Source organism: Haliotis rubra, unplaced genomic scaffold (genome assembly GCF_003918875.1).
Source record: "Haliotis rubra isolate DU_JTF1 unplaced genomic scaffold, ASM391887v1 Scf470, whole genome shotgun sequence".
Taxonomy (NCBI): domain Eukaryota; kingdom Metazoa; phylum Mollusca; class Gastropoda; order Lepetellida; family Haliotidae; genus Haliotis; species Haliotis rubra.
The window spans coordinates 645,592-671,199 of NW_025767158.1; the positions used below are offsets into that span (position 1 = coordinate 645,592).

A 25,608-nucleotide genomic window follows, 5' to 3' on the forward strand; every position below is an offset into this window, starting at 1 on the left:
GCTTTAACACTATGCCGTGTATAACCTTCCGCCCTTCTGAACATCAAGGCGGCCTCGCACGTATGTGTAAACTCCATGTGTGAAAAAATTCGTTGTCTTTTTGACTGTTGTTTGTGAAAGTTACACAGGTAAAAGGCTACTGAGTTGCCAAATAATCGCCAAAGTTCAGCACCTTAACATTTGAATTCCAGCATTTTGACTTAAGACGATCATGTTTTGTTCTGGTGTTTGTGTACACGCATTCTTCACTCCTGCAGCCTACATTGACATTTGAAACACACTTTCCTGGGATGGACTATAGCGCTATATAAATACCAATATAATAATAATAATCCCGCTCAACCACCGTCAGGCCAAAACCCTCCCTCCTGATTGGTGTGTGCCGTGAAATTTGCATGTGTACGATTTTCATTTAAAAAACCCGGCTAGAAACAAACACTAACAACTGTGTGATGCAAGATGATTGTCAAAATTAATGGTCTACAGTGATTTATCGACCTCCTTTAAAACCGTCAAAATCAAGAAGGACATCAAGAATGCACGTGTATGGGGCTACTGTGTTGTGCACGTGCATCCCATGTGTTGTGTTTAGGGGTGGTGATAAAGAAAAATGGCTTTGCGTTCCTAAGATATCTGTCTTTGAAAAGTTTGTTAATGTTTACACGTCCTATCCAAATGAAAGTTCAGGTTCCCCTACGTTTATAACAGTATATGTTGATACCAGGAGGTCACCCACACTGAGGTATACAATTAAAGAATGGTGCTTAATTATAAGTGGTGATTAGTAGTAAAAACGTACAAGACAATATCTCTTCGGTACATTAGGCCTCCAGCCCAAAGAACAATAATATTGTCAAATCTTGAAGTTGCATGCATGTAAATATACTAGGCACATAAAGAAACTGTGCATACAAAAATTTAAAATCTAAATTTATCAAACCTGTGTGGACACATAAGGATTTAAACTCAGAGATTAGTGACATGTATCCAACATGCATGCTCGTGCCACGTTCCGTGACGTCAGTGGGTTCGTCCTTGAGACGTGCAATACGTTGTTGCACGTGCATTCCGGGAAAGAGAAACAGAGCAAATGAATGCCACACAATACTGTCACTTTGGAAAGCTCAACCCCTGCCCTTGCGATCGTTCAAAAAATTATACGGCTATTGAAACGCATAGCATGCTAAGGCTCACGTCTGCACAACGTCATGATGCCATTGGGATGGTCCGTGGGGGGAATGTCTCAATGACAAGTGGCTGCACATTTCCACTGCCACCGGAACACCATTTCTGCACTGGTGAGACGCTACCAGAACACAAATGACGTCATCGATCGGCCACGTTCTGGACGTCCACGTGTAACAACGCCAAGACAGGACAGATGGATAAGGGTGACACATCTTCGCCACAGGTTTCAGACTACAGTGATGACTGCCCGAACCATCCCAGGACTTCGCCGTATCCACCCCAACACAGTTCGACAACGTTTACGTCATCACGGGATCAGACCACGACGTCCCGCCATACGGCCTATCCTGACACAACGTCATCGACAAGCTCGCCGAATGTTGTGCCGAAATCATGTCCGCAGACCCTTGTTTTGATGGAGAAATGTTGTTTTTACAGATGAGTCCAGGTTTTACATTTCCCATAGTGATGGACGTCAACGTGCCTATAGACGCGTGGGAGAACGTTATGCACAGGCCTGTGTCTTGGAGAGGAATCGCTTTGGTGGTGGCTCCGTGATGATTTGGGGTGGAATAACAGCACGCCAAAGAACTCTTTTGGTGATTGTTCAGGGCAACTTAACTGGTGTGGGCTACAGGGATCAGATTCTTCGACCTGTGGCAATTCCTTTTCTGCAACGTCATGGCCCTGGGTTAACATTCCAACAGGACAATGCCCGCCCTCATACGGCAAGGGTTGCTATGGATTTCTTGCAACACCACAGCGTTGACTTACTGCCTTGGCCTGCAAATTCACCGGATCTCTCCCCGATAGAGCATGTTTGGGACGAGATGGATCCGCCAGATAACGTCCTTGACCTTGCAACAGCACTTGAGAGAATCTGGCGTGACATCCCACAAGCCTTCCTTGCACGTTTGATAGGCTCTATGCGTCGTCGATGCACTGCTGTTCTCAATGCCGATGGTGAACATACCCGTTATTGAGCTTGTGACATGGTCGTTTGACCCCTGTCCCGCTTGTGGACTCGTGACGTCATTGTGATTGACTTTTCAATTGAAATTCTCCCGACTTATGTTCTCATGATCCCTCCATTAAAGTTTATATGTACCTTTGACATTGTTATCGTACTTATCAACTGGGATAATATTTTGACAATGCACAGTTTCTTTATGTGGCTAGTATATGTATGTAGTTCCAATCGGTAATTATTAAGGTTAACATCACATCATTATTTTTATTTTTCAGTTGTCCCAGCCCAGAATATCCGATGTTTCGACTGCAACAGCGGGGCCGGATCTAACGGCAATTGTCCCGCGAACGGCGACCTCTTCTACGAAAGAGTGACAAGCATCGAGTGTCCTGAATTGTGCTTTGTCCGAACACATATCTGGCACCCCGGAGGTGAGTACACGTCACTTATAACCAATACACTGTGTACAGCAGGGGGAAGTTTGACCTGTTGGATAGCAGGCACGGCTGGGTCACTGATCTTGGGGAACCAGTTTTTTGTTTGCTGTTTAACGCAGCGCTCAGCCTGGGAACCAGTGTACCCGTGAAGAATATTGATCTTCAGTAACCCATGCTTGTCTTAAGAGGCGAATAACGGGAATCGGGTGGTCAGGCTCGCTGACTCGGTTGACACATGTCATCAGTCCCCAATTGCGCAGATCGATGCTCATGCTGTTGACCACTGGATTGTCTGTTCCAGACTCTATTATTTACAGACCGCCGCCATATGGCTGGAATATTGCTGAGTGCGGCGTAAAACTAAACTCACTCACTCCTATTTTCTATCCTTTTTACTCAATATATGTATTCTGCGGACTTTACAAACCCTCCGTTAACTATTTTGGACGGTGGGGTTGCCCAGTGGTTAAAGCGTTCGCCCATCACGCCGAAGACCCGGGTTCGATTCCCCTCATGGATACAATGAGTGAAGCCCATATCTGGTTCGTCCCCGCCGCGATATTGCTGGAATATTGCTAAAAGCGGCCTAAAACCATACTCACTCACTCAACTATGTGCAGCCACAACAAAATGGCGTTTCCGTTTCATGGTGTTTTCTGTCGTCTATCTATGTATAAGTGTAGAAGATAGGATCGTCTAAAATTTACGCTCGCTTTCTGAAACGGACCAGGCTGTACAACATCACACATATATCCAATAAACTAGAAAATTCGTTCGCTCGTCACGCCGAAGACTCGTCTGATTAACTTTTAAGCACTATATTATTTTGGATTACAGTCATTTACCGTGGATGCTCCAGTGGATTCTGGATGCCGCGCCCCCTACCGACGTCCGGCTGCATGACCGACTCAAGGGGAGATAGCTGGTGCTTCTGCAACTCCGATGAATGTAATACAATGCAAATGTAGCAGGAAAGTGTAATCTTGAGTCAATACCGAGTTATCATTCAATATTTAGATTTTTCTTGATGTATATAATTTGTATGTGCCACATAGCCTTGTATGCAGCTTTTCTCTAAGCGAATATTACAAAGGCAAATAAAAATGTTCTGTTTCAGTAAAATTGGTGAAGTCACATTTTTTCATTTCAAGGACAACCTGAAAAATAAATTATAGTAACGTCAAGAAAAGAAACAGTAAGATGGGGTGTTTTGTATTAAAATATGTCGGGTGAAAGCGATACATCGCAATTACCTCTACAGAGTTGCGTTCCTTCTTCGGCTTGGATGGAACCGTTGCTCGTGAGGGCATCGCATCGTTTCCCTCTCACCGAAAGTTGACTCACCTTGATGTAACCGGAATAGTTGGTTGGTTGGTTCGGTGTTTAACGCCGCACTCAGCAATATTCCAGCTATATGGCGCCGGTCTGTAAATAATCGAGTCTGGACCAGACAATACAGTGATCAAAAGCATGAGCATATATTTACGCAACTGGGAACCGATGACATGTGTCAGCCAAGTCAGCGATCCTGACCACTCGATCCCGTTATTCGCTTCTTACGACAAGTATGGGTGACTGAAGACCACTTCTAACCTGGATCTTCACGGGTTATAGCCGGAATACTATTCCAGGGAATCAGCTCGCTCACACTCTTACAATTTTTCCTTGGCGGTGGAATAGCTTAGCGGTTACAGGGTTCGCTCATCACGATGAAGGCCCGGGTTCGATTCCCCTCATTAGTAGAATGTGTGAAGCCCATTTCTGGTGTCCCCGACGTGATATTGCTGAAATATTGCTATAAGCGGCGTGAAACTAAATTCACTCACTAACTACAATTACCCTATTTCGATAAAGCAATCACCTCTAAAAAGTAGGAAACATCGCCCATATGCTCAAACTTTCACATAGAGGTTGTGTGTGTGAACATACATGCAGAGTCATGCGGTGCTAGATCGTAGATGGAGTCGATCTACTGACACTGATCTACTGTCTACTGACACGCGGTTTTCACGGTTAGGTTAGCAAGTGGAATCATTTCTCAAACACATTTTCATCAGAATGACATCATAAATATGACAAAAAGATTATTACACCCAAGTATTACCGTATTGGTAATATGGTAATATGTAAATATGAATTATAGGGACGTTTGGAGGCCATGAGGTGAGGTGAGGTGAGGTGAAATTGGGTTTTACGTCGTGCTTGAGAATATTTCGCTCATATGACGACGTGCATGCGTGTGTATGTGTATGTGCGGCTGCTTGTACTAGCCCAGACTTAAGCTGGTTTTATAGTGCTAGCCCACTGAGATACCATGCCACAGTGGAGCATGAATACCCCACTCAGACACATTATACTGACTCCGGGCCGACCAGTCCTTGTTGTACCCATTAATGCCGAGCGCCAGGCAGGGACCAACAAGTACCATCTTTTAACGTCTTTTTGGTATGACGCGGTCGGGGATCGAACCCGCGACCTTCCGCTCTCCAGGCAGACGCTCTAACCACTACACCACGGAGGCGGTCTGGAGGCCATGAAATAATCTGTATTTTATAGCTGCTTTGAATGACAACTTCTTTGAGTTGTAAAGTGCCTGCTGTAATTACATGTCTATGATGGAGAGGTAAACTCTGAAAGCAGATTCACACGTCTCATTCCATCACGTTAACAGAGCATGTTTAGATTTAACTGACACTTCCATGAAATACCAACAGAGGTGACGTCATAGTACCATTTTAGTCATACTACCCAGAGCCGAGCTGCAGAAGTCATTAGAGAGAGAATGTGGACTAATCGGGATCACGTGACAGGCAGCAAAAGAAACAACGTTGGACGTCCACGGTCGACGCCCAAATCTTCCCAGGAAGTAATTACCATACACGAAGCACACAAACAAACTAGCGGAACGTGATACACACAAACATCCCATTCTCCCCGCTGTTCATCGTAAAGTGATGTTTACGACATAGGCAGTGTGTGCATGTATATGTTTTGTCGAGTGTGGAACATATCTCCAGCTTCTCGTGTAGCCGTGGAGCATACTGTATATGAGTGGATCAGAGAGTATGTGTGGATGGTTCAGAGAGTATGTGAGAGTGGTTCAGAGAGTATGTGAGAGTGGTTCAGAGAGTATGTGAGAGTGGTTCAGAGAGTATGTGAGAGTGGTTCAGAGAGTATGCGAGAGTGGTTCAGAGAGTATGCGAGGCTGGATCAGAGAGTATGCGAGGCTGGATCAGAGAGTATACGAGAGTGGTTCAGAGAGTATGCGAGAGTGGTTCAGAGAGTATGCGAGAGTGATTCAGAGAGTATGCGAGAGTCGTTCAGAGAGTATGTGAGGCTGGATCAGAGAGTATGTGAGAGTGGTTCAGAGAGTATGTGACGCTGGATCAGAGAGTGTGAGAGTGGTTCAGAGAGTATGCGAGAGTGGTTCTGAGAGTATGTGAGGCTGGATCAGAGAATATGTGAGAGTGGTTCAGAGAGTGTGTGAGAATGGTTCAGAGAGTGTGTGAAAGTGGTTCAGAGAGTGTGTGAGAGTGGTTCAGAGAGTATGTGAGAGTGGTTCAGAGAGTATGCGAGAGTGGTTCAGAGAGTATGCGAGGCTGGATCAGAGAGTATGCGAGGCTGGATCAGAGAGTATACGAGAGTGGTTCAGAGAGTATGTGAGAGTGGTTCAGAGAGTATTTGAGAGTGGTTCAGAGAGTATGTGAGGCTGGATCAGAGAGTATGTGAGAGTGGTTCAGAGAGCTTAAGGGAGCTTGTGAAAATGGTTGAGCGAGTAAACTACAATGTTTGTGAGAATATATGGGAAATGTTGAGATAATATTTAAGAGTGAATGGGAGAATGGTTTATTATGTATGAGAGTTGAGGGAATAGCTGACAGTAAACAATTGTCCAGGGAGTTTGTGGTATTTATTCAATTGGTATGCGAGTAAGGTTGGAATCGCATGATTACACTAAAACACAAACAACAGATGCAAAGTACATTTGCTACATATCGACCTTGTCTTCTCATCATCAAGCATATAGAAGAGTGAGTATGGTTTTACGCCACTTTAAGCAATATCACGGCGGGAGACACCAGAAATGGGCTTCACACATTGTACCCATGTCTTCGGCGTGAACCGCCGCCATATTGCTGGAATACTGCTGAGTGCGGCGTATAACTGAACTCACTCACTCACTTCGGCGTGAGAATACTTGAGATGGAAAATGTCATGGTTGAGAGCGCCTGTTGTCTATGGCCTCATACTGTTGGAATTAAAACATTCATTGTCCAAAATAATAGGCATGCTGCTTATTTACTGCGAACCAAAGTTCACCGGGTCCTAAATATCCGGAAAACTCGCTAACTGGACATTGTTTTACGCGAAACAGGAAATACAGTTTAAATCATCATTTCTAGAAATCTTTTCGAACTTCTAACTGGATGATTTATTTTATTTACCATATTTCATAGTATAACAGGAATGCATAGTAAGTTTCAATATATACATTGGTACAAGTACATGTGAAATGTTACAATTGGCTTGCATCCACTTAAGTTGTAGTCAGGATTATTTTCCAAGTAATAAATGTAATGTAAATTCGACGACTGGATAGGTTGTGTGATTTTTATGATTTATTTTGTGTGTGTTTGTATTTCATGGTGTGTGTGTGATGTGTGTGTGTGTGTGTGTGTGTGTGTGTATGTGTGTGTGTGTGTGTGTGTGTGTGTGTGTGTGTGTGTGTGTGTGTGTGTGTGTGTGTGTGTGTGTGTGTGTGTGTGTGTGGGGACCACTACATGTACATTTCTTTTTTGTCTTCGAAGAATTGTGATAAGTAACTCTGGCCAGCTGACAAGGAATTCAAATATCCGGGACCTAGTTTATCTCGACGGTATTTGAGAAAACGCAACTGTCCTGATAACTGAGGAGCTATTGTATCATATCAATTGCTTTTAATTGTTTGTACCACACGCGTGTTCTTGGGTTTGTACGAAGTAATAAATATCCGAAACTCACGTCGCCCTTACAGTGTTAAACCCGATCATTAATTCCTTCGCAGCATAGAGGTACGAACAACCCACAACTAAAACGTCCTAACTTCCGAGCACTCTGCTAATGCCCTGGAAGCCATAGATTTATAACCTGAAGATACAAATGAAGCATTAACAACAGCAATGAAACAAGCCATACTTAAATTAAAAGTTTAAGACCTGTCCCAAAATACCTATATATCACAATTGTTGTTGTTTCGCGTGTACTCAGTATACTTCAAAAACACGCCAGTAATGCCACGTAGAGAACCTGCCAGGCGAGAAGTACAATACAACCAATTATCTGCTGATGCATCTTGATGTACGAGGACCCGGACATACTGTTAGTCCTGATGGCTGTTTACATAGCGTTTCCGCATACTTGTGCGTTTCACTCTTGTTTACAGTAATGAAGATATATTGTGCGCGGGCACGAGCTGAAGAGGTAAATGGTAAGTTTTTGAGTACCAAGGAAATATCCTTAGCATAACATCGTTGAATACTTTTCCAGCTTCGAAAAACTTCAAGAAACCAAAATAGCTCAAATTGCATGGAGCTCTGCGAACAAGCCTTCATTACAAGCGCCAAAGGAAATACTCTCTCTTCCTAGACCCGTGTGCACGCTCACTGTGTCGTAGCCCGCACTGGGCCTCCAACTGCTGCAGGCGTTGTACGTCGCCTTTAAACAGATTATGTCATATACAGTTGCCATGTGGTAAGTTGAGAATTTTTATATAACAGTCGAAAGCAGTAACTATTTCTGACTCTGGCTGGTTTGAAAAGTGTAGCATTATACGCGAGTGTAACGAACAAGCGTTACTTTTTTGCCATGCGTGAAATGAAACATAGCTCCAAGCTGACACAGTACTACTGGAATGTCCCATCTCCATTATGTGCATACTGTAGTATATGCGGAAATTGTATTGAAGGTTGAATGTCACGGCGGTTCAGTGGGCTCTAAACCGCACTTATAAAGAGATACCACATACGTGTTTACATTGTGTAAATAGCGACCCAAAGACCAGATGCTTAACTGAAAGGTAAGATGGTTTTGGTTTGAAATTTAGGAAGTTTTGCAACAACATAAATGAATCCTGGCCTTTATCTTGAATTTTAACCTATTTAACTGACAAATAGCAGAGATCAAGTGTAGTTTTTTTATTCATTTAATTATATATTTTCATATTTTTTGGCGGGGGTGTGGGGGTAGGGGTGGGGGTTTTATAAAATATTAAACTGAGTCGTTGTATCAGCAAGTAACGTTAGGTAATCGCCCCTAACGACTGTTGTGTGGATTGTTTTCTTCATGTTTGGTGAATGATTCATAATATCTGTTTTGTTGAAGAAGATACACTTTGATTGATGATACATGGTGATTATTGTGTGGCGGATGGTACATAGTGATTCTTCTGACATGAATGATGCATTTTGATTTCTGAAATAGATTCTCGTTTGTATTTACGCATGCCGCGTTCCTGGCAGAGTCAGATAATACATTGTTGTAATCCTGACCCACACTCTTCTCGAATCATTTTTACAATCTTTATTTCCACAGAATAATGCATACATAATACACTCTTCTCGATACATTCTACTTAAGATGTAGTCAGTAACATATAAGGAATCATTTTTTCTATCTTTATTTCCACAGAATAATGCATACATAATACATTTCACCACGAAACACATTCACAACTCTTCTCGCTTCATTATGATATCGCTACATCCCCTTCAGCTACAACTGAATGTAACCACTTCTATATGTATTTCCATTTAAACACAACGCTGTCATGATAAAATGAGCACAATTAACACAAGATTGTAGTATCAAGTAGTTACAGTCTCGTCAACATATTTTAGGTTTTCCCCACCGTTTAATAATTTTCTGAGGACGTGCCATTAGGGATCATGACTTTTCATCCATCCTATCAGAGTGAATGATTATGGCTTTACGCCACTTTTAGCAATAGTCCAGCTATGTCACGGCGGGGGACACCAGTAACGGGCTTCACACATTGTACCCATGTGGGGAATCGAACCCAGGTCTTCGGCGTGACGAGCGAATGCTTTAACCATTAGGCTACCCCACCGGCCCAATCCTTTCTGAGCGTCGTTCACCAGACAGAGAAAGTGACAGTGGTTGTGACAGGGTTGTTTTCTAACAAGCACCATTGGTGCATTCCACGGTGTATTCCACTATTGCTGGGGCGGTGGGGTAGCCTAGTGGTTAAACCGTTGGTTCGTCACGTCGAAGACACGTGGAAATTACTGCCCTAAAATCAGGAATGTGTATGTGTTTATGTGCCAGAGTTTCAGTTTAGAACTTGGTAAAAAAATACCATTTAAGCGTAGTCTGGAATGAACGTCGCCAGCTGGAAACTAGCATGGTAAATTTGAAAAAAGCTTCACACAAACTAATGCACATATCCTTTTATGTCTAGTCATTTCACGGTTGGTTGAAGCTCGTTAAAGTTAATTCATCATAGTTCGTGCAGCTCTCTAGTCTTAAATAGTTCTGAGTTCTGAGCAGGCTATCCCTGCAAAATAAGACTTGGCCATCTTTACGTGTTAACCTGTTCACCTTTTATGCATTTGCCTACCTTTAAACCTATTCTACCTGATTGATTATCACCTTCAAAGCTTTACCTGTTTCAGTATCTCCTTGAAGTATTTACTGACGCCACCTTCACAAATGTGCTAATTTAAGCGCCACTTTCAAGCATTTACCTGTTTAAGCTTCACCTGGTTGAGCGTCTCCTTCAGTTATTAACATATATATTTAAACCACCTCCAAGTGTGTACCTGGTTCAGCGTCACTTTCAGTTATACGCATAAGTGTGACTCTATACCGAAACGTCGCATTATAATATAAAAAAGAAGTTGTTATCCATAAAGTATCATACCTTTCTGTTTAACTTCTAAAATGTCAATCAAATAGATCATGTGTTACTAGAGTAAACTGTCAGTCTGGGTTGACTATAGATGTCTGTGAATGACACTGTCATGACTCTGTACTTACAGTAAAGCCGCCTCCACGTTGTCTGGCACACAACACGTGACACCATGAGGCAAGGTGGCTGTAAAGTCGTGGTCGTGATGGTGGTGGTGCTGACAGGGACGGCCGTGATCTTTCTGGAAACGCCTGCGGTAAGCATCGAGTGGTGGATACAGAGTAACTAGCCGGGTGGTGGGTGTTGGATGGATGGTTGTGGAGATGTTTTATCAGACGAGTTGGTCACCGGGTTGTTGTTTAAGTGTTCTGATGTACGTGTAAGCGGGTGGTTCAGCAATGTGGAGTTAACAACAGTGTGTTAAATGTGGTGCCGATTGGGTGAGCGGGCTGCAGACTAAATGTTCTGTTTGATGAATGGGTGAGCGGGTTGCTGAGTAAATGTTCTGTTTGATGAATGGATGAGCGGGTTGCTGAGTAAATGTTCTGTTTGATGAATGGATGAACGTGTTGCTGAGTAAATGTTCTATTTGATGGATGGGTGATCGGGTTGCTGAGTAAATGTTCTGTTTGATGAATGGATGAGCGGGCTGCTGACTAAATGTTATGTTTGATGAATGGGTGAGCGGGTTGCTGAGTAAATGTTCTGTTTGATGAATGGATGATCGGGTTGCTGAGTAAATGTTCTGTTTGATGGATGGATGATCGGGTTGCTGAGTAAATATTCCGTTTGATGGATGAGTGAACGGGTTGCTGAGTAAATGTTCTGTTTGAAGGATGGATGATCGGGTTGCTGAGTAAATGTTCTGTTTGTTGAATGGATGATCGGGTTGCTGAGTAAATGTTCTGTTTCATGAATGGATGATCGGGTTGCTGAGTAAATGTTCTGTTTGATGAATGGATGATCGGGTTGCTGAGTAAATGCTGAGTAAATGTTCTGTTTGATGAATGGGTGAACGGGTTGCTGAGTAAATGTTCTGTTTGATGGATGGATGATCGTGTTACTGACTAAATGTTCTGTTTGATGAATGGGTGATCGGGTTGCTGAGTAAATATTCGGGTTGGATGATCTGAGTAAATGTTCTGTTTGATGAATGGATGATCGGGTTGCTGAGTAAATGTTCTGTTTGATGATGGATGATCGGGTTGCTGAGTAAATGTTCCGTTTAATGGATGGATGAACGTGTTGCTGAGTAAAAGTTCTGTTTGATGGATGGATGAACTGGTTGCTGAGTAAATGTCCTGTTTGATGGATGGATGAACGTGTTACTGAGTAAATGTTCTGTTTGATGAATGGCTGAGCGGGTTGCTGAGTAAATGTTCTATTTGATGAATGGCTGAGCGGGTTGCTGAGTAAATGTTCTGTTTGATGAATGGCTGTTCGGGTTGCTGAGTAAATGTTTTGTTTGATGGATGGATGATCGGGCTGCTGATTAAATGTTCCATTTGATGAATGGATGAACGTGTTGCTGAGTAAATGTTCTGTTTGATGAATGGATGAGCGGGCTGCTGAGTAAATGTTCTGTTTCATGAATGGGTGAACGGGTTGCTGAGTAAATACTGTGTTTGATGGATGGGTGAGCGTGTCGCTGACTAAATGATCTATTTGATGAATGGGTAAGCGGGTTGCTGAGTAAATATTCTGTTTGATGGATGGGTGAACGGCCTGCTGACTAAATGTTATATTTGAAGGATGGATGATCGGGTTGCTGAGTAAATGTTCTGTTTGATGGATGGATGATCGGGTTGCTGAGTAAATATTCCGTTTGATGGATGGATGAGCGGTTTGCTGAGTAAATGTTCTGTTTGAAGGATGGATGATCGGGTTGCAGAGTAAATGTTCCGTTTGCTGAATGGATGATTGGGTTGCTGAGTAAATGTTCTGTTTGATGAATGGATGATCGGGCTGCTGACTAAATGTTCTGTTCATGAATGGATGATCGGGTTGCTGAGTAAATGTTCTGTTTCATGAATGGGTGAACGGGTTGCTGAGTAAATACTGTGTTTGATGGATGGGTGAGCGTGTTACTGACTAAATGGTCTATTTGATGAATGGGTAAGCGGGATGCTGAGTAAATATTCTGTTTGATGGATGGGTGATCGCGTTGCTGAGTAAATGTTCTGTTTGAAGAATTGGTGAGAGGGTTGTTGAATAAATGTTCTGTTTGATGGATGGATGATCGGGTTGCTGATTAGTGGTTCCGTTTGATGGATGGATGAACGGGTTGCTGAGTAAATGTTCTGTTTGATGAATGGATGATCGGGTTGCTGAGTAAATGTTCTGTTTGATGAATGGATGATCGGGTTCCTGATTAAATGTTCCGTTTGATGAATGGATGATCGGGTTGCTGAGTAAATGTTCTGTTATATGAATGGGTGATCGGGTTGCTGAGTAAATGTTCTGTTTGATGAATGGATGATCGGGTTGCTGAGTAAATGTTCCGTCTAATGGATGGATGAACGTGTTGCTGAGTAAATGTTCTGTTTGATGGATGGATGATCGGGTTGCTGAGTAAATGTCCTGTTTGATGGATGGATGAACGTGTTACTGAGTAAATGTTCTATTTGATGAATGGCTGATCGGGTTGCTGAGTAAATGTTCTATTTGATGAATGGCTGAGCGGGTTGCTGAGTAAATGTTCTGTTTCATGAATGTATGATCGGGTTGCTGAGTAAATGTTCCGTTTCATGAATGGATGAGCGTGTTACTTAGTAAATGCTGTGTTTGATGGATGGGTTAGCGGGTTGCTGGGTAAATGTTCTGTTAGATGGATGGATGATCGCTTTGCTGAGTAAATGTTCTGTTTGAAGAATTGGTGAGAGGGTTGCTGAGTAAATGTTCTGTTTGATGGATGGATGATCGGGTTGCTGAGTAAATGTTCTGTTTTATGAATGGATGAACGGGTTGCAGAGTAAATGTTCTGTTTGATGGATGGGTGAACGGGTTGCTGAGTAAATGTTCTGTTTTATGGATGGATGAACGTGTTGCTGAGTAAATGTTCTGTTTGATGGATGGATGAGCGTGTTACTGAGTAAATGTTCTGTTTGATGGATGGGTGATCGGGTTGCTGAGTAAATGTTCTGTTTGATGGATGGATGAACGTGTTGCTGAGTAAATGTTCTGTTTGATGAATGGATGATCGGGTTGCTGAGTAAATGTTCTGTTTGATGGATGGATGATCGGGTTGCTGAGTAAATGTTCTGTTTGATGAATGGATGAACGGGTTGCTGAGTAAATGTTCTGTTTGATGGATGGATGATCGGGTTGCTGAGTAAATGTTCTGTTTGATGGATGGATGATCGGGTTGCTGAGTAAATGTTCTGTTTGATGAATGGATGAACGTGTTGCTGAGTAAATGTTCCGTTTGATGAATGGATGATCGGGTTGCTGAGTAAATGTTCTGTTTGAAGGATGGATGATCGGGTTGCTGAGTAAATGTTCTGTTTGAAGGATGGATGATCGGGTTGCTGAGTAAATGTTCTGTTTGATGAATGGATGATCGGGTTGCTGAGTAAATGTTCTGTTTGATGAATGGATGAGCGGGTTGCTGAGTAAATGTTCTGTTTGATGAATGGATGATCGGGTTGCTGAGTAAATGTTCTGTTTGATGAATGGGTGAACGGGTTGCTGAGTAAATGTTCTGTTTGATGAATGGATGATTGGGTTGCTGAGTAAATGTTCTGTTTGATGAATGGATGATTGGGTTGCTGAGTAAATGTTCTGTTTCATAATGGATGATCGGGTTGCTGAGTAAATGCTGCGTTTGATGAATGGATGAACGTGTTGCTGAGTAAATGTTCTGTTTGATGAATGGATGATCGGGTTGCTGAGTAAATGTTCTGTTTGATGTTCTATTTGATGAATGGATGATGCGGGTTGCTGAGTAAATGTTCTGTTTTATGAATGGATGAACGTGTTGCTGAGTAAATGTTCTGTTTGATGGATGGATGGGCGTGTTGCTGAGTAAATGTTCTGTTTGATGAATGGGTGATCGGGTTGCTGAGTAAATGTTCTGTTTTATGAATGGATGAACGTGTTGCTGAGTAAATGTTCTGTTTGATGGATGGATGATCGGGTTGCTGAGTAAATGTTCTGTTTGATGGATGGATGATCGGGTTGCTGAGTAAATGTTCTATTTGATGAATGGGTGAACGGGTTGCTGAGTAAAAGTTCTGTTTGATGAATGGATGATCGGGTTGCTGAGTAAATGTTCTGTTTGATGAATGGATGAGCGTGTTACTGAGTAAATGTTCTGTTTCATAATGGATGATCGGGTTGCTGAGTAAATGCTGTGTTTGAGGGATGGATGAACGTGTTGATGAGTAAATGTTCTGTTTCATCAATGGATGATCGGGTTGCTGAGTAAATGTCCTATTTGATGGATGGGTGAGCTGCTTGCTGAGTAAATGTTCTGTTTGAAGGATTGGTGACCGGGTTGCTGAGTAAATGTTCTGTTTGCTGAATGGATGATCGGGTTGCCGAGTAAATGTTCCGTTTGATGGATGGATGAACGGGTTGTTGAGTAAATGTTCTGTTTCATGAATGGGTGAACAGGTTGCTGAGTAAATGCTGTGTTTGATGGATGGGTTGCTGAGTAAATGTCCCGTTTGATGGATGGATGATCGGGTTGCTGAGTAAATGTCCCGTTTGATGGATGGATGAACGGGTTGCTGAGTAAATGTTGTGTTTCATCAATGGGTGAACGGAATGTACAGCAATGTTGAGTTAATGGAACAACAGTGTGTTAAAAGGGTGCACGGGCTGCCTCTTAAATGTTCTGTTTGAAGAATGGGTGAGCTGGTGGTTGCGTAGCTTGGAAAGGTTGTTGAATGTGAAAGGACTGCAACATTCCCGCCGCCTTATATAATGTAAACTTAACAGACTGTTGGTCATATGACCATGTATAAGATAAAATGGGGGACGGTAGCGTACCCTAATGGTCACGCTGAGGACCCGGCTTCGATTTCCTACGTGTGTATAATGTGTGAAGCCCATTGCTGATGTTCCCCGCTGGAATATTATTAAAAGTGGCGTAAAACCATACTCATTCACACACTGTAGGCTTATATATGCGGTACATATTAATGTTGCTTTGTCACCAGACCCACCGTTTGCTGGCGGCAGTCGCTGGGCCATACCCACACACGAGATACCAATCCAGGCGGAAACACCCGACAACAGCCGAGTCCTCAAAGTGGCTTTCCCGACTTGTAACATTCAACGACACGAATGTACTTGCTGGACTACGAAAATATGGTCTGGTAAGTACTGGAAATATTATGTAGTAAAAAGAGTCTTTGTAAATACAGGAACCGTGTAAAAAAACTGAACATAGATGTAGATATTTCATTAGGAGCTAAATATCTATAATTGCTTAAGTTAACCTTTAGCAGTATTCAAGCAAAATCACGGCGGGGGACACCAGAAATTGGCTTCACACATTGTACCCATGATTATCATATAATGTGAGTGGGTTTCCCAGAAATCACGTGATTTTTATATGACATCATCTGTCTGTGATGACAAAGATAAATATACTATATATATCGCATTGTCTGTTTCCGGATACTGAAACCTAGCGGAAACCTACATTACCCAGTATCCATTAGGTTTCCGCAAGAACGGAAACTCAGTTATTTTTGCTGTGCATGAGACCCGTGAAGATCCGGGGTAGAATTGGTTTTCAGTAACCTATGCTTGTCATAAGAGGTGACTAACAGGATCGGGTGGTCAGGCCTGCTGACTTGATTGACACACGTTATGGTATCCCAGTTCAGACTGGTGCAGACTCGATCATTTACAGACTGCTGCCATATAGCTGGAATATTGCTGAGTGCGTCGTTAAACAACAAACAAACATGATGCCATGAAGTACAACATTTCCAGTAAATTCTGATTGCGGTCATTCATTTCCTGCAGATATGTATTTGAGGACTTATTGGAATATCTATAGAATGTATACTGAGTCAAAAAAGAAACTTCACAAAATGTAATTTGAAAAATAATGAATAATTTTTTTCTGATGATACATCTATGTATCCGAAATGGGATCCCTATCTTTCGACTCTAGAAAAACGTTAGCAAAACCCACTCAAACCCAGCAATTCGTCGTGCAAATGATGTTAGTGCCAAATCAGGTTTTGCACGTGCAGTCGATCACGAGATCTTCGCAACGAGGTTTCTTCATATGCACGTGTTTGCATTTGCCTCAAGAATTGAAAAAACACTTTTAAACCACAGTTCTAACGGTACTTGAAATGCCACGATTGTCAAATGTGCAACGTGAACGTGCCGTTGGCATGGTGCAAGCGGGAAGATCAGTTATTGACGTCGCAAGAGCAATGGGATGCAGCCGTTGTACTGTGTATGACTTGCGAGGTCGTCTACAACAAACTGGCGCCACTTCTGATCGCCCAAGGTCGGGTCGTCCACGTGTGACGTCACGAGCAGAAGACCGTCAAATCGTCCTACGTCACCTACGTGACAGATTTCTGCCGGCTACAGGAACCAGGGCTGAGATGTTTAGAGGTCGACTGTCCTCACAGACCATTCGAAATCGGTTGCGGGCTGCCAATCTCCATTCCCGACGTCCATATCGTGGGCCAATATTGACGCCGTTTCATCAACGTCAACGTCTGCTATGGGCCCATCGTCACCTCCGATGGACCCAGAGAGACTGGAATCGAGTCGTCTTTAGCGATGAATCCAGGGTTACCCTCAGATTCGCGGACGGCAGGCATAGAGTCTGGAGACGACGTCGTGAACGGTATGCCCAATGTTGTGTACAGGAAGTCGACAGATTCGGGGGCGGAAGTTGCATGGTGTGGGGTGCTTTCTGTGGGAACAACCGTTCCCGACTTCTGGTCATCCGTGGAATCCTCACAGCTGCTGCTTACCGCGACCAGGTGCTCACCCCTGAACTCGTTCCTTTCATGGCGGTTCATGGCCCAGGTCTAAAGTTCCAGCATGATAATGCTCGGCCGCATACCGCGATGTTGACACGAAATTTCCTTCAAAACACTGGAATCAACGTCATGGACTGGCCATCGAGGTCCCCTGACCTTAATCCTATAGAGCACGTTTGGGATGCACTTGGGAGAGGGCTTCGTGGTCTTAGGAACCAACCTCAGAATTTGCAGGAACTTGGCGCTGCCTTGCAAGAGCAATGGCGCAGAATCCCCAACCACGTGTTCACAAGCATCAGGCAGTCGATGAGGAGACGGTGCTTGGCAGTGGTGAATGCGCGGGGCGGCCATACACGATGTTGAACTGAGAAATTTCGCATTTTTATTCTTGTGACTTGACATTCTGTATACCCATGTTTTGGAACGGCGGTGTAGCCTAATGGAACTGATTATGGCACTGTCAGTGTACCGAGTACATCACACAGATCTCAGCAATGAAATAATAACAATTTAACCATCTTACCATCTCTTGTTCTTTTATAGTGCCCTGAAGAAAGAATGTGAAGTTTCTTTTTTGACTCAGTATATATATCGCAACGTGACATTAGATGTACAGGCTCTCGTGTCTTTGCGAGGAATAAAGATTTCAAAAATATTGTTTTTGAGATGACCCCCGACTCCAAACACTTCATAGTACATTATATAGTCATTATATATTGTATTGTGAAGCACTTCGAGTCGGGGGTCATCTCATATTTTTATATATTTTAAAATAAATTTAATCCTCGCAAAGACACGACGGCTGTGATTAGATGTAGATATCCCATTAGGAGCTAATTGTAAATATTTGCTTTAACCTGTTGTCTAACCTACTACTATTACCTGCTTGATAGCGGTGTTAGAACATCCTTACTACAGCCTGCGTCTGAACCAACATTTTAATGATGCTTCGAAATAATTGCGATTGTTGATATCATGTATCATGATATCAACTGGAAGACCAAATCAAATTTGATTCAAGACATTTAACAAATTTATCTCTGTGAAGTTGTTATGAAAAATAACTGGAAGTGAATGAGTGAGTATGGTTTTACGCCGCTTTTAGCAATATTCTAGCAATATCACGGCGGAAAATATCGACACCAGGGCCTCCTTTCACAAAGCACTAAGGTGATCGTAAGTCACTAAGGTAACCTTAGTGCAATGTTAAAGAATCGGGGTTAAGGTTAATCTTAGTAAAGGTTGCTTCGTGAAAGGAGCCCCAGAAATGGACTTCATACAATGTATCCACGTGGGGAATCGAACCCACGTCTTCGGCGTGACGAGCGGATGCTTTAACCACTAGGCTACCCCACCGCCCCGGCAGTTAATGATGAGTCACAGTTAATTGGTGGACTGTGTTTTTAACTCCATTGTTCTTGTAATTGCTTGACATGGCTTTTGGCACGTTTCATTTACTTGGTCGTTGACTAAAACTGACTACGTCATCTAGTCACAAATGGTTAGTGCCCAAAACAATTTTACATAACGTTTGCCTATTTTCCATCATAGTATTCGCAGTGGGTGGGTCCACACTTTTATGTTGTTAAGCTTCGTTGCAAGTTCTCACTTCATCACACGCTCAATCACTCACACACTCACACACACAGACTTAGAGAGCGAGACATACATCTATACGTACAGCCACCCGTATCCCTAACTGGTATCGTCACCCATGTACCCCTTACTCGCAGTGTGCGAAATAGACACTGGCCCGTGGCTAGTAAAAATCCAGTCGGGCCAGTAAATCTCCACAGTCACTGGCCCGACTGGCTAGTGAATTTTCATGGGGTCATTTTGTGAATATATCACTCTCTCCGACTTGTTAAGTTATAACTTATAAGTTTCGGTCAAGTGAATTATTTTGTGATCAAGTAACTTTCAGGCATAGCTAGCCCGACTGGGAACTATTTCACACACTGCTTACTCGACATCGACTCTTTACTCTAACAGTTGGACCTGCCCACGAAGGAAGACCTCCGCCAGATGTCGCCTCAGCAGATGACAATGACGTATCACAGGTAAACCTACAGGGGATCTGCCTGTCTGCCTTTTCATTGGACCGCCTCTGTGGTGTAGAGGTTAGAGCGTCCGCCCGGAGAGCGGAAGGTCGCGGGTTCGATCCCCGACCGCGTCATACCAAAAGACGTTAAAATATGGTACTTGTTGGTCCCTGCCTGGCGCTTGGCATTAATGGGTACAACAAGGACTGGTCGGCTCGGAGTCAGTATAATGTGTCTGAATGGGGTGTTCATGCTTCACTGCGGCATGGTATATCAGTGGGCTAGCACAGCGGGTACAGCAACGTGCAGTAAACATGGACAAAGTACTGTGACTATGTGTCCCAGTCCACCCAGCTGTGAATGGATACATCGTAAGGATGAGACAGCCGCAATAACTCGGTGCGTCTAGTGGCTGCAAGAGTTGTCTGCTCCCCGGGGAGTTGACATTGATAATACGATGTGCTGTTGAGATTGACATCCAATGACCGAGGGAAAAATACCAGCGCCTTGAGCATGTACTAGTTGCGTGGATATGAGCGCTATATACATATCCAATAATAACCGCCATACAGCTGGAATATTGCTGAGTGCGGCGTAAAACTAAACTCACTCACTCACTCCAATAATAATGATAAAATATTCATTGGCTATATACTGCAGCAGATGCAAACGCTATGCAGTCACGATGTGCTAACTTAAAGATGACAAACATCAGAAGCCATTCAATAACTAACTATATTTCAGTTACATCGACAATATCAACATCCTGTGTCACCGGAAGTTCCGGATGGGAAGGGTCGGTGATGGCGGCTGGGAGGTCTGTGATGACGAACCCTACAGACCAGGGAATCCGTGTCTTGTGTACAGCTTTGGGTTTGTACAACTTCTCTCACGTGTCTCCTTTTATTAACTGAAACCTGCCTGTGCTGTCTCCTTTATGTAAATGTAACCTGTCTCTTGTAAATCCTGTATGTGAGTGTTACCTGTCTCTGGCGTCTCTGTCTAAGACCAACCTGTCCCTCATGACGCCTTTATGTGAATGATACACTTCCCTTTTGTCTCCTTTATAAGAAGGAAATCTGTTGATTCCTTTGTTTAAGTGAAACCCATATCTTGTGTCTCACCGAAGTGCAACCCATCTTTGCTTTTGCCTTTCAGTAAGAGAAACTCATCTCTGGTGATTCCTTTAAGTAAGTGAAACCCGTCCCATATGTCTCTTTTACGTAAGTGAAAGCTATCTCTGGTGACTCTTTTATTTGAGTGAAAGCTATTGCTGGTGACACTTTTATGTAAGTGAAAGCCCACTCCGATGACACTTTCATGTAGGTGAAAGCCTTCTCCGGTGACACTTTTATGTAAGCGAAAGCCATCTCTTGTGACACTGTTATATAAGCGAAGCCTACATCGTTAGACACATTTATGTAAGTGAAAGCCTTCTCTAGTGACACTTTTATGTAAGCGAAAGCCATCTCTTGTGACACTGTTATATAAGCGAAGCCTACATCGTTAGACACATTTATGTAAGTGAAAGCCTTCTCTAGTGACACTTTTATGTAAGCGAAAGCCATCTCTTGTGACACTGTTATGTAAGCGAAGCCTACATCGTTAGACACATTTATGTAAGTGAAAGCCTTCTCTCCTGACACTTTTATGTAAGCGAAAGCCATCTCTTGTGACACTGTTATGTAAGCAAAGCCTACATCGTTAGACACATTTATGTAAGTGAAAGCCTTCTCTCCTGACACTTTTATGTAAGCGAAAGCCATCTCTTGTGACACTGTTACGTAAGCGAAGCCTACATCGTTAGACACATTTATGTAAGTGAAAGCCTTCTCTAGTGACACTTTTATGTAAGCGAAAGCCATCTCTTGTGACACTGTTATGTAAGCGAAGCCTACATCGTTAGACACATTTATGTAAGTGAAACCTTTCAATTGTGGTACTTATGAGTATGAGAATGTTATCTTTGGTGCTACTTTTGTGTGCGTGAAAACCATGTCTTGTTACACTTTCATGTAAGTGAAAACCATGTCCCGCTTCACTTTCATGTAAGTGAAAACCATAGCGAGTGTTTTATTTGTTTAAGTGAAATATGTCTCCTATTACTCCTCTTTTGGTGTTGGTGATGCTTTTGGGTGACTGTAACCTTGTGTTTTCGTATGTCCATAAATTGTATAAACGCCTAAGAAACTACATATATTTTCAGCATCAACCACGACTTCACATTTGACGATGACATAGCGAAGCTGTATGGGTGCGAAGTGTATGCGTTTGATCCAAGGTTGGTTCCAGCCCTCTATACTCCATGCTTATGCAAACTGTTATCCTAGTGTTATAACGAATAATGCTGGTGTATGTATTTTTGTTTGTATGTGGCTGGTGCACTATAGATCAGTTAACTTATTTCTTTGTGTGTCTTGTGTGTATATATGTGTGCATCCTCGATAATATCCAGGGAATACGTTCCCATAAATCTCCTCTGGTACCCTGGATGCATCTACGACTCGGCCCGATAATTTTATTACCACCCTTTGCTGGGTCCACATTCTCACAGTAGCCAATCATATAAGCCGTTACAACCGAGCTTGCCAGTGTCAACAATGATAGCAGTCGCAGCCGCAAATTGACAAATTGACAGGTCTGAAATCTTAAATATATGCAAGAACTCCTACCTCTTTCAGAGTACCTCTGCAAAAATTGTGTTGACAAGTTTAATTGGTTAGATAAAAGAAGCGAAAGTGAGTTATGATAGAAGCCTTGTGATTGGTACGCTCAACCTCCCAGCGTAGACACCTGATTGGATAAAAAGCCAGCAAAGGGATGTAATAAAATTATCGGGCCGAGCAGTAGATACATCCAGGGTACTAGTGGAGAGCTGTCAGAACGTATTCCCTGAAGATTATTGAGGATGATATATGCGATGATTGCTTGTTACAGTATGCGGGAATCAATCCACAGGCGTTCCCAGTCTGTACATTTTTCTCAGCTTGGTATCGGCGGCGAGGACACTTATATAAAGCGCTCAGGGTGGCATCTGATGACACTACAGTCTATCATGGCGATGCTTGACCACACTGGGGTATGTGTTGCTCAGATACTTCAATTGCATATACTGAGGTGCCATATTTGGATCATGTGTTTGTAGCATATAAACTACCGGGCAAAAGAAAGTTTGAAGTAATTGTATAAAAAAACGAAAACGCTGGTACAGGTTTGAACTCAAGCAGAAAATATTCGCCAAAACGCAAGATGGTCCCGATGACAAGGCAGCTCTAGGTAAACTTGGTACGAATCGTGTATTTTGTAAAACGTGGAAAACGTAATTATGATTGTGGCATAAATACCGATGTTGGACAGAGCAAATATGCGTCACTATAAAACCACCACGAATATGCCAAGACTTACGCATGCGCAACGAGACATGGTGACCGGTATGGCCAATATGGCGGCTTCACAACGTCAGCTGGCAAGAACCTTCAACTGCTGTCAGGCTATCACCAGCAAATTGATAAATCGCTACCAACAAACAGGCCAAACCCAAGACCGCCCAAGATTGGGAGGACCAAGAGTCACGACACTGGCCGAAGACCGCTACATCCGGCAGATCCACCTCCAGACACGCACTAGGACACGCCAGCAACAGACGAACAGTCCTTCGACGACTTGGTGTGGCTGGTATACGAGCTTACCGCCCCTTCCGCGGAATGGCCTTGACTCGCCTACATCGTCAACGCAGACTGCAAAGGGCACGAACTGTGAGAGAGTGCTCTTTACAGATGAAAGTCGGTTAAGTCGGTTCAGAAACGATGTCAGCGTAGAGGAAGCTCATCCGTTCGATGGAGGAGGCGTCATAATATCGGGCGGCATTTGTGGCCAGAGAACAAGACTGGTTATCATCCGAGGAAATCGCCCAGCGATACAGCGATGAAGTGTTGAGACTTTTTATGGTGCCCCTTATTCGACAACGGCCAAGAGGAGTCACCTTCCAGTTCGAGAATACCTGTACAACGTTAACGTCAACGTATTGCCTTGGCCAGCGCGTTCTCCAGACATGAACCCCATTGAACATCTCTGGGATCATCTTGCCCGTCAGCTGAGACAGCGTGTACCACCTCCGGCGAACCGACAGGAACTTGAACAGACTCTCTTGGACTTATGGAACAGGATTCCTGCTGACGTCATCCACCGACTGACGACGTCAATGAGGAGACGTGTGTTGGCGTGAATGGATGCCCATGGTGGTCACACTCGCTATTGATGATGTGTCCCCCGACTCCTGTCTCATCACTTGTGTAATCAACTCTGATTTGTTTAATTTTCAATTTTGACCCCTTGACTCTTTATTTATGACTTGCAGCAAATGCAAGACCAGCATTACAATGAATGTTCAGTCAAACTATTGGAAAAATATTTCTATTTGTCAACTAATTATCGTAACTCTCACATACGTCTTTGTTTCTACCCGTGAAGATGCGGGTTAGAATTGATCTTCAGTAACCCATGCTTGTCGAGGCGACTTACTAACTAACATGTCATCGGTTCCCAATTGCGTAGATCGATGTTCATGCTGTTGATCCCTGGATTGTCTGGTCCAGATCCGATTATTTACACACCGCCGCCATACAGCTGGAATATTGCTGAGTGCGGCGTAAAACTAAACTCACTCATTGTTTCTATTTTTTGGTCAAGTGAAGTTGGTGATAACTTTCTTGTGCCCGGTAGTTCATAATTAACACAAATTGGACCTCAGGTGTTAAAGGATATTCACGTAACAAGGGTTGCACAAATCAAGAGCATACTTTGCTCAGCTTCGTGTAATTTATATGTCTTTTCGTATCACTTGGGATGGTCTTGCATAGATACAAAAATAAGACAAACTTTACGATTGGGTATTTCCTGTTTACCTATAGTACTCAGAGGCAACATGTAGAACACTTTGTATTCATGTAATTTATAATTATAGAACCCGTGAAGATCCGGGTAAGAACTATTTTCTTCAGTAACCCATGCTTGTCGAGGCAACTAACGGGATCGGGTGGTCAGGCCCACTGACTTGGTTGACACATGTCATCGGTTCCCAATTGCGTAGATCGATGTTCATGCTGTTGATCCCAGGATTGTCTGGTCCAGATCCGATTATTTACACACCGCCGCCATATAGTTGGAATATTACTGAGTGCGACGTAAAACTAAACTTACTCAGTCACTAAAATTATAGAACGTTTTTATCCGATTGTACCTCTTTAACCATCAATCATTCCTGAAACAGTTTGTGAAATCATAACAAGAAAAAATATAAACTTTCTTGAAATATATTGGCTCAATGACTGGGGTAAGAAATGGAGTATCAACAGGCAGGAATGAACAAAGGTGAGTGAGTGAGTTACGTTTTACGCCAAACACTGGTGACCCCAACAATTAGTGAGTCGGTGAGTATGGTTTTACGCCGCTTTTAGCAATATCATGGTTCCTATGTGGGGAATCGAAACCGGGTCGTCTTCGGTGCGACGAGCGAACGCTTTAACCATTAAGCTACCCCACTGCGCCCGAATGAACAAAGGTAACCGTGACAACGGTATAAGGATCTGTACCGAAAGGTTGCATCATATTAGAATAAAAAAGTTGTCATCCATAATACTATCTTGCCTTTACTATTAATGCTGTCAGGATAATCCTGTGGAATAATGTTTTTCTCTACATTGTGCAGAGGACCATCGACGTCCTGAAGATGGACGTGGAAGGAGCGGAATGGGAGAGTTTACGTCACATGATCAGGTCACGTGACTTGTCACGTGTAAAACAATTGTTGGTGGAGTTCCACTTTGACGGAGAGTTTAAAACCAAAGACATGGGAGTGGCTTTCCTTGATGTTCTCGTTGACTTGCATGATAGTGGATTCCGAAAGTTTTACGCACACAAAAATCCATTAAAAAATCTAAAGAGCCGTACATTCAGCATCGTCAGAACAGCGTGTTATGAGGTTCATTATGTAAATATAAATGTGAATAACGATAAGTGAGTGTCAGGTGTAACCTGTTGTGAATAAACGAAGTTATTTTCTGATTGTGTACAATATTCATAGACGACTGTGCCTGGGTAC

At 43.0% G+C, this 25,608-nt stretch overlaps 2 protein-coding genes across 6 annotated transcripts in view; both read left to right on the forward strand.

The window, feature by feature from the left end:
- Positions 1-3,711, forward strand: part of LOC124290678 — a 39,636-nt gene extending 35,925 nt beyond the window's left edge. The window contains exons 2-3 of one of the 2 annotated variants that reach the window (XM_046727474.1): positions 2,434-2,589; positions 3,433-3,709. In XM_046727474.1, coding sequence (XP_046583430.1) covers positions 2,434-2,589; positions 3,433-3,563 — 287 coding nt within the window. In that variant the 3' untranslated portion in view covers positions 3,564-3,709. Of the gene's footprint in view, positions 1-2,433; positions 2,590-3,432 lie in introns of both variants that reach the window. The other variant, XM_046727475.1, reaches the window with a different exon arrangement.
- Positions 3,712-7,966: 4,255 nt separating this feature from the next.
- Positions 7,967-25,568, forward strand: LOC124290703 (probable methyltransferase-like protein 24). 4 transcript variants are annotated; one of them, XM_046727507.1, is made up of 8 exons: positions 7,967-8,062; positions 10,632-10,757; positions 15,664-15,822; positions 19,459-19,526; positions 20,253-20,381; positions 21,715-21,789; positions 22,446-22,587; positions 25,216-25,568. In XM_046727507.1, the coding sequence occupies exons 2-8, from the start codon at positions 10,674-10,676 to the stop codon at positions 25,525-25,527; spliced, it is 969 nt and encodes a 322-aa protein (XP_046583463.1). In that variant the 5' UTR covers positions 7,967-8,062; positions 10,632-10,673; the 3' UTR covers positions 25,528-25,568. The 4 variants fall into 4 exon arrangements, with proteins under 4 accessions (XP_046583463.1, XP_046583464.1, XP_046583461.1 ...); XM_046727505.1 differs by lacking the exon at positions 7,967-8,062 and adding an exon at positions 8,091-8,325; XM_046727506.1 differs by lacking the exon at positions 7,967-8,062 and adding an exon at positions 8,453-8,650.
- Positions 25,569-25,608: the final 40 nt, after the last annotated feature.

Coding starts and splice junctions, on each gene's coding strand:
- LOC124290703 (XM_046727507.1), top strand. CDS start 10,674: ATGAGGCAAGGTGGCTGTAAAGTCGTGGTCGTGATGGTGGTGGTGCTG. Junction 19,527..20,252: donor ATGACAATGACGTATCACAG/GTAAACCTACAG, acceptor ACTATATTTCAG/TTACATCGACAATATCAACA. Junction 20,382..21,714: donor TGTCTTGTGTACAGCTTTGG/GTTTGTACAACT, acceptor ATATATTTTCAG/CATCAACCACGACTTCACAT.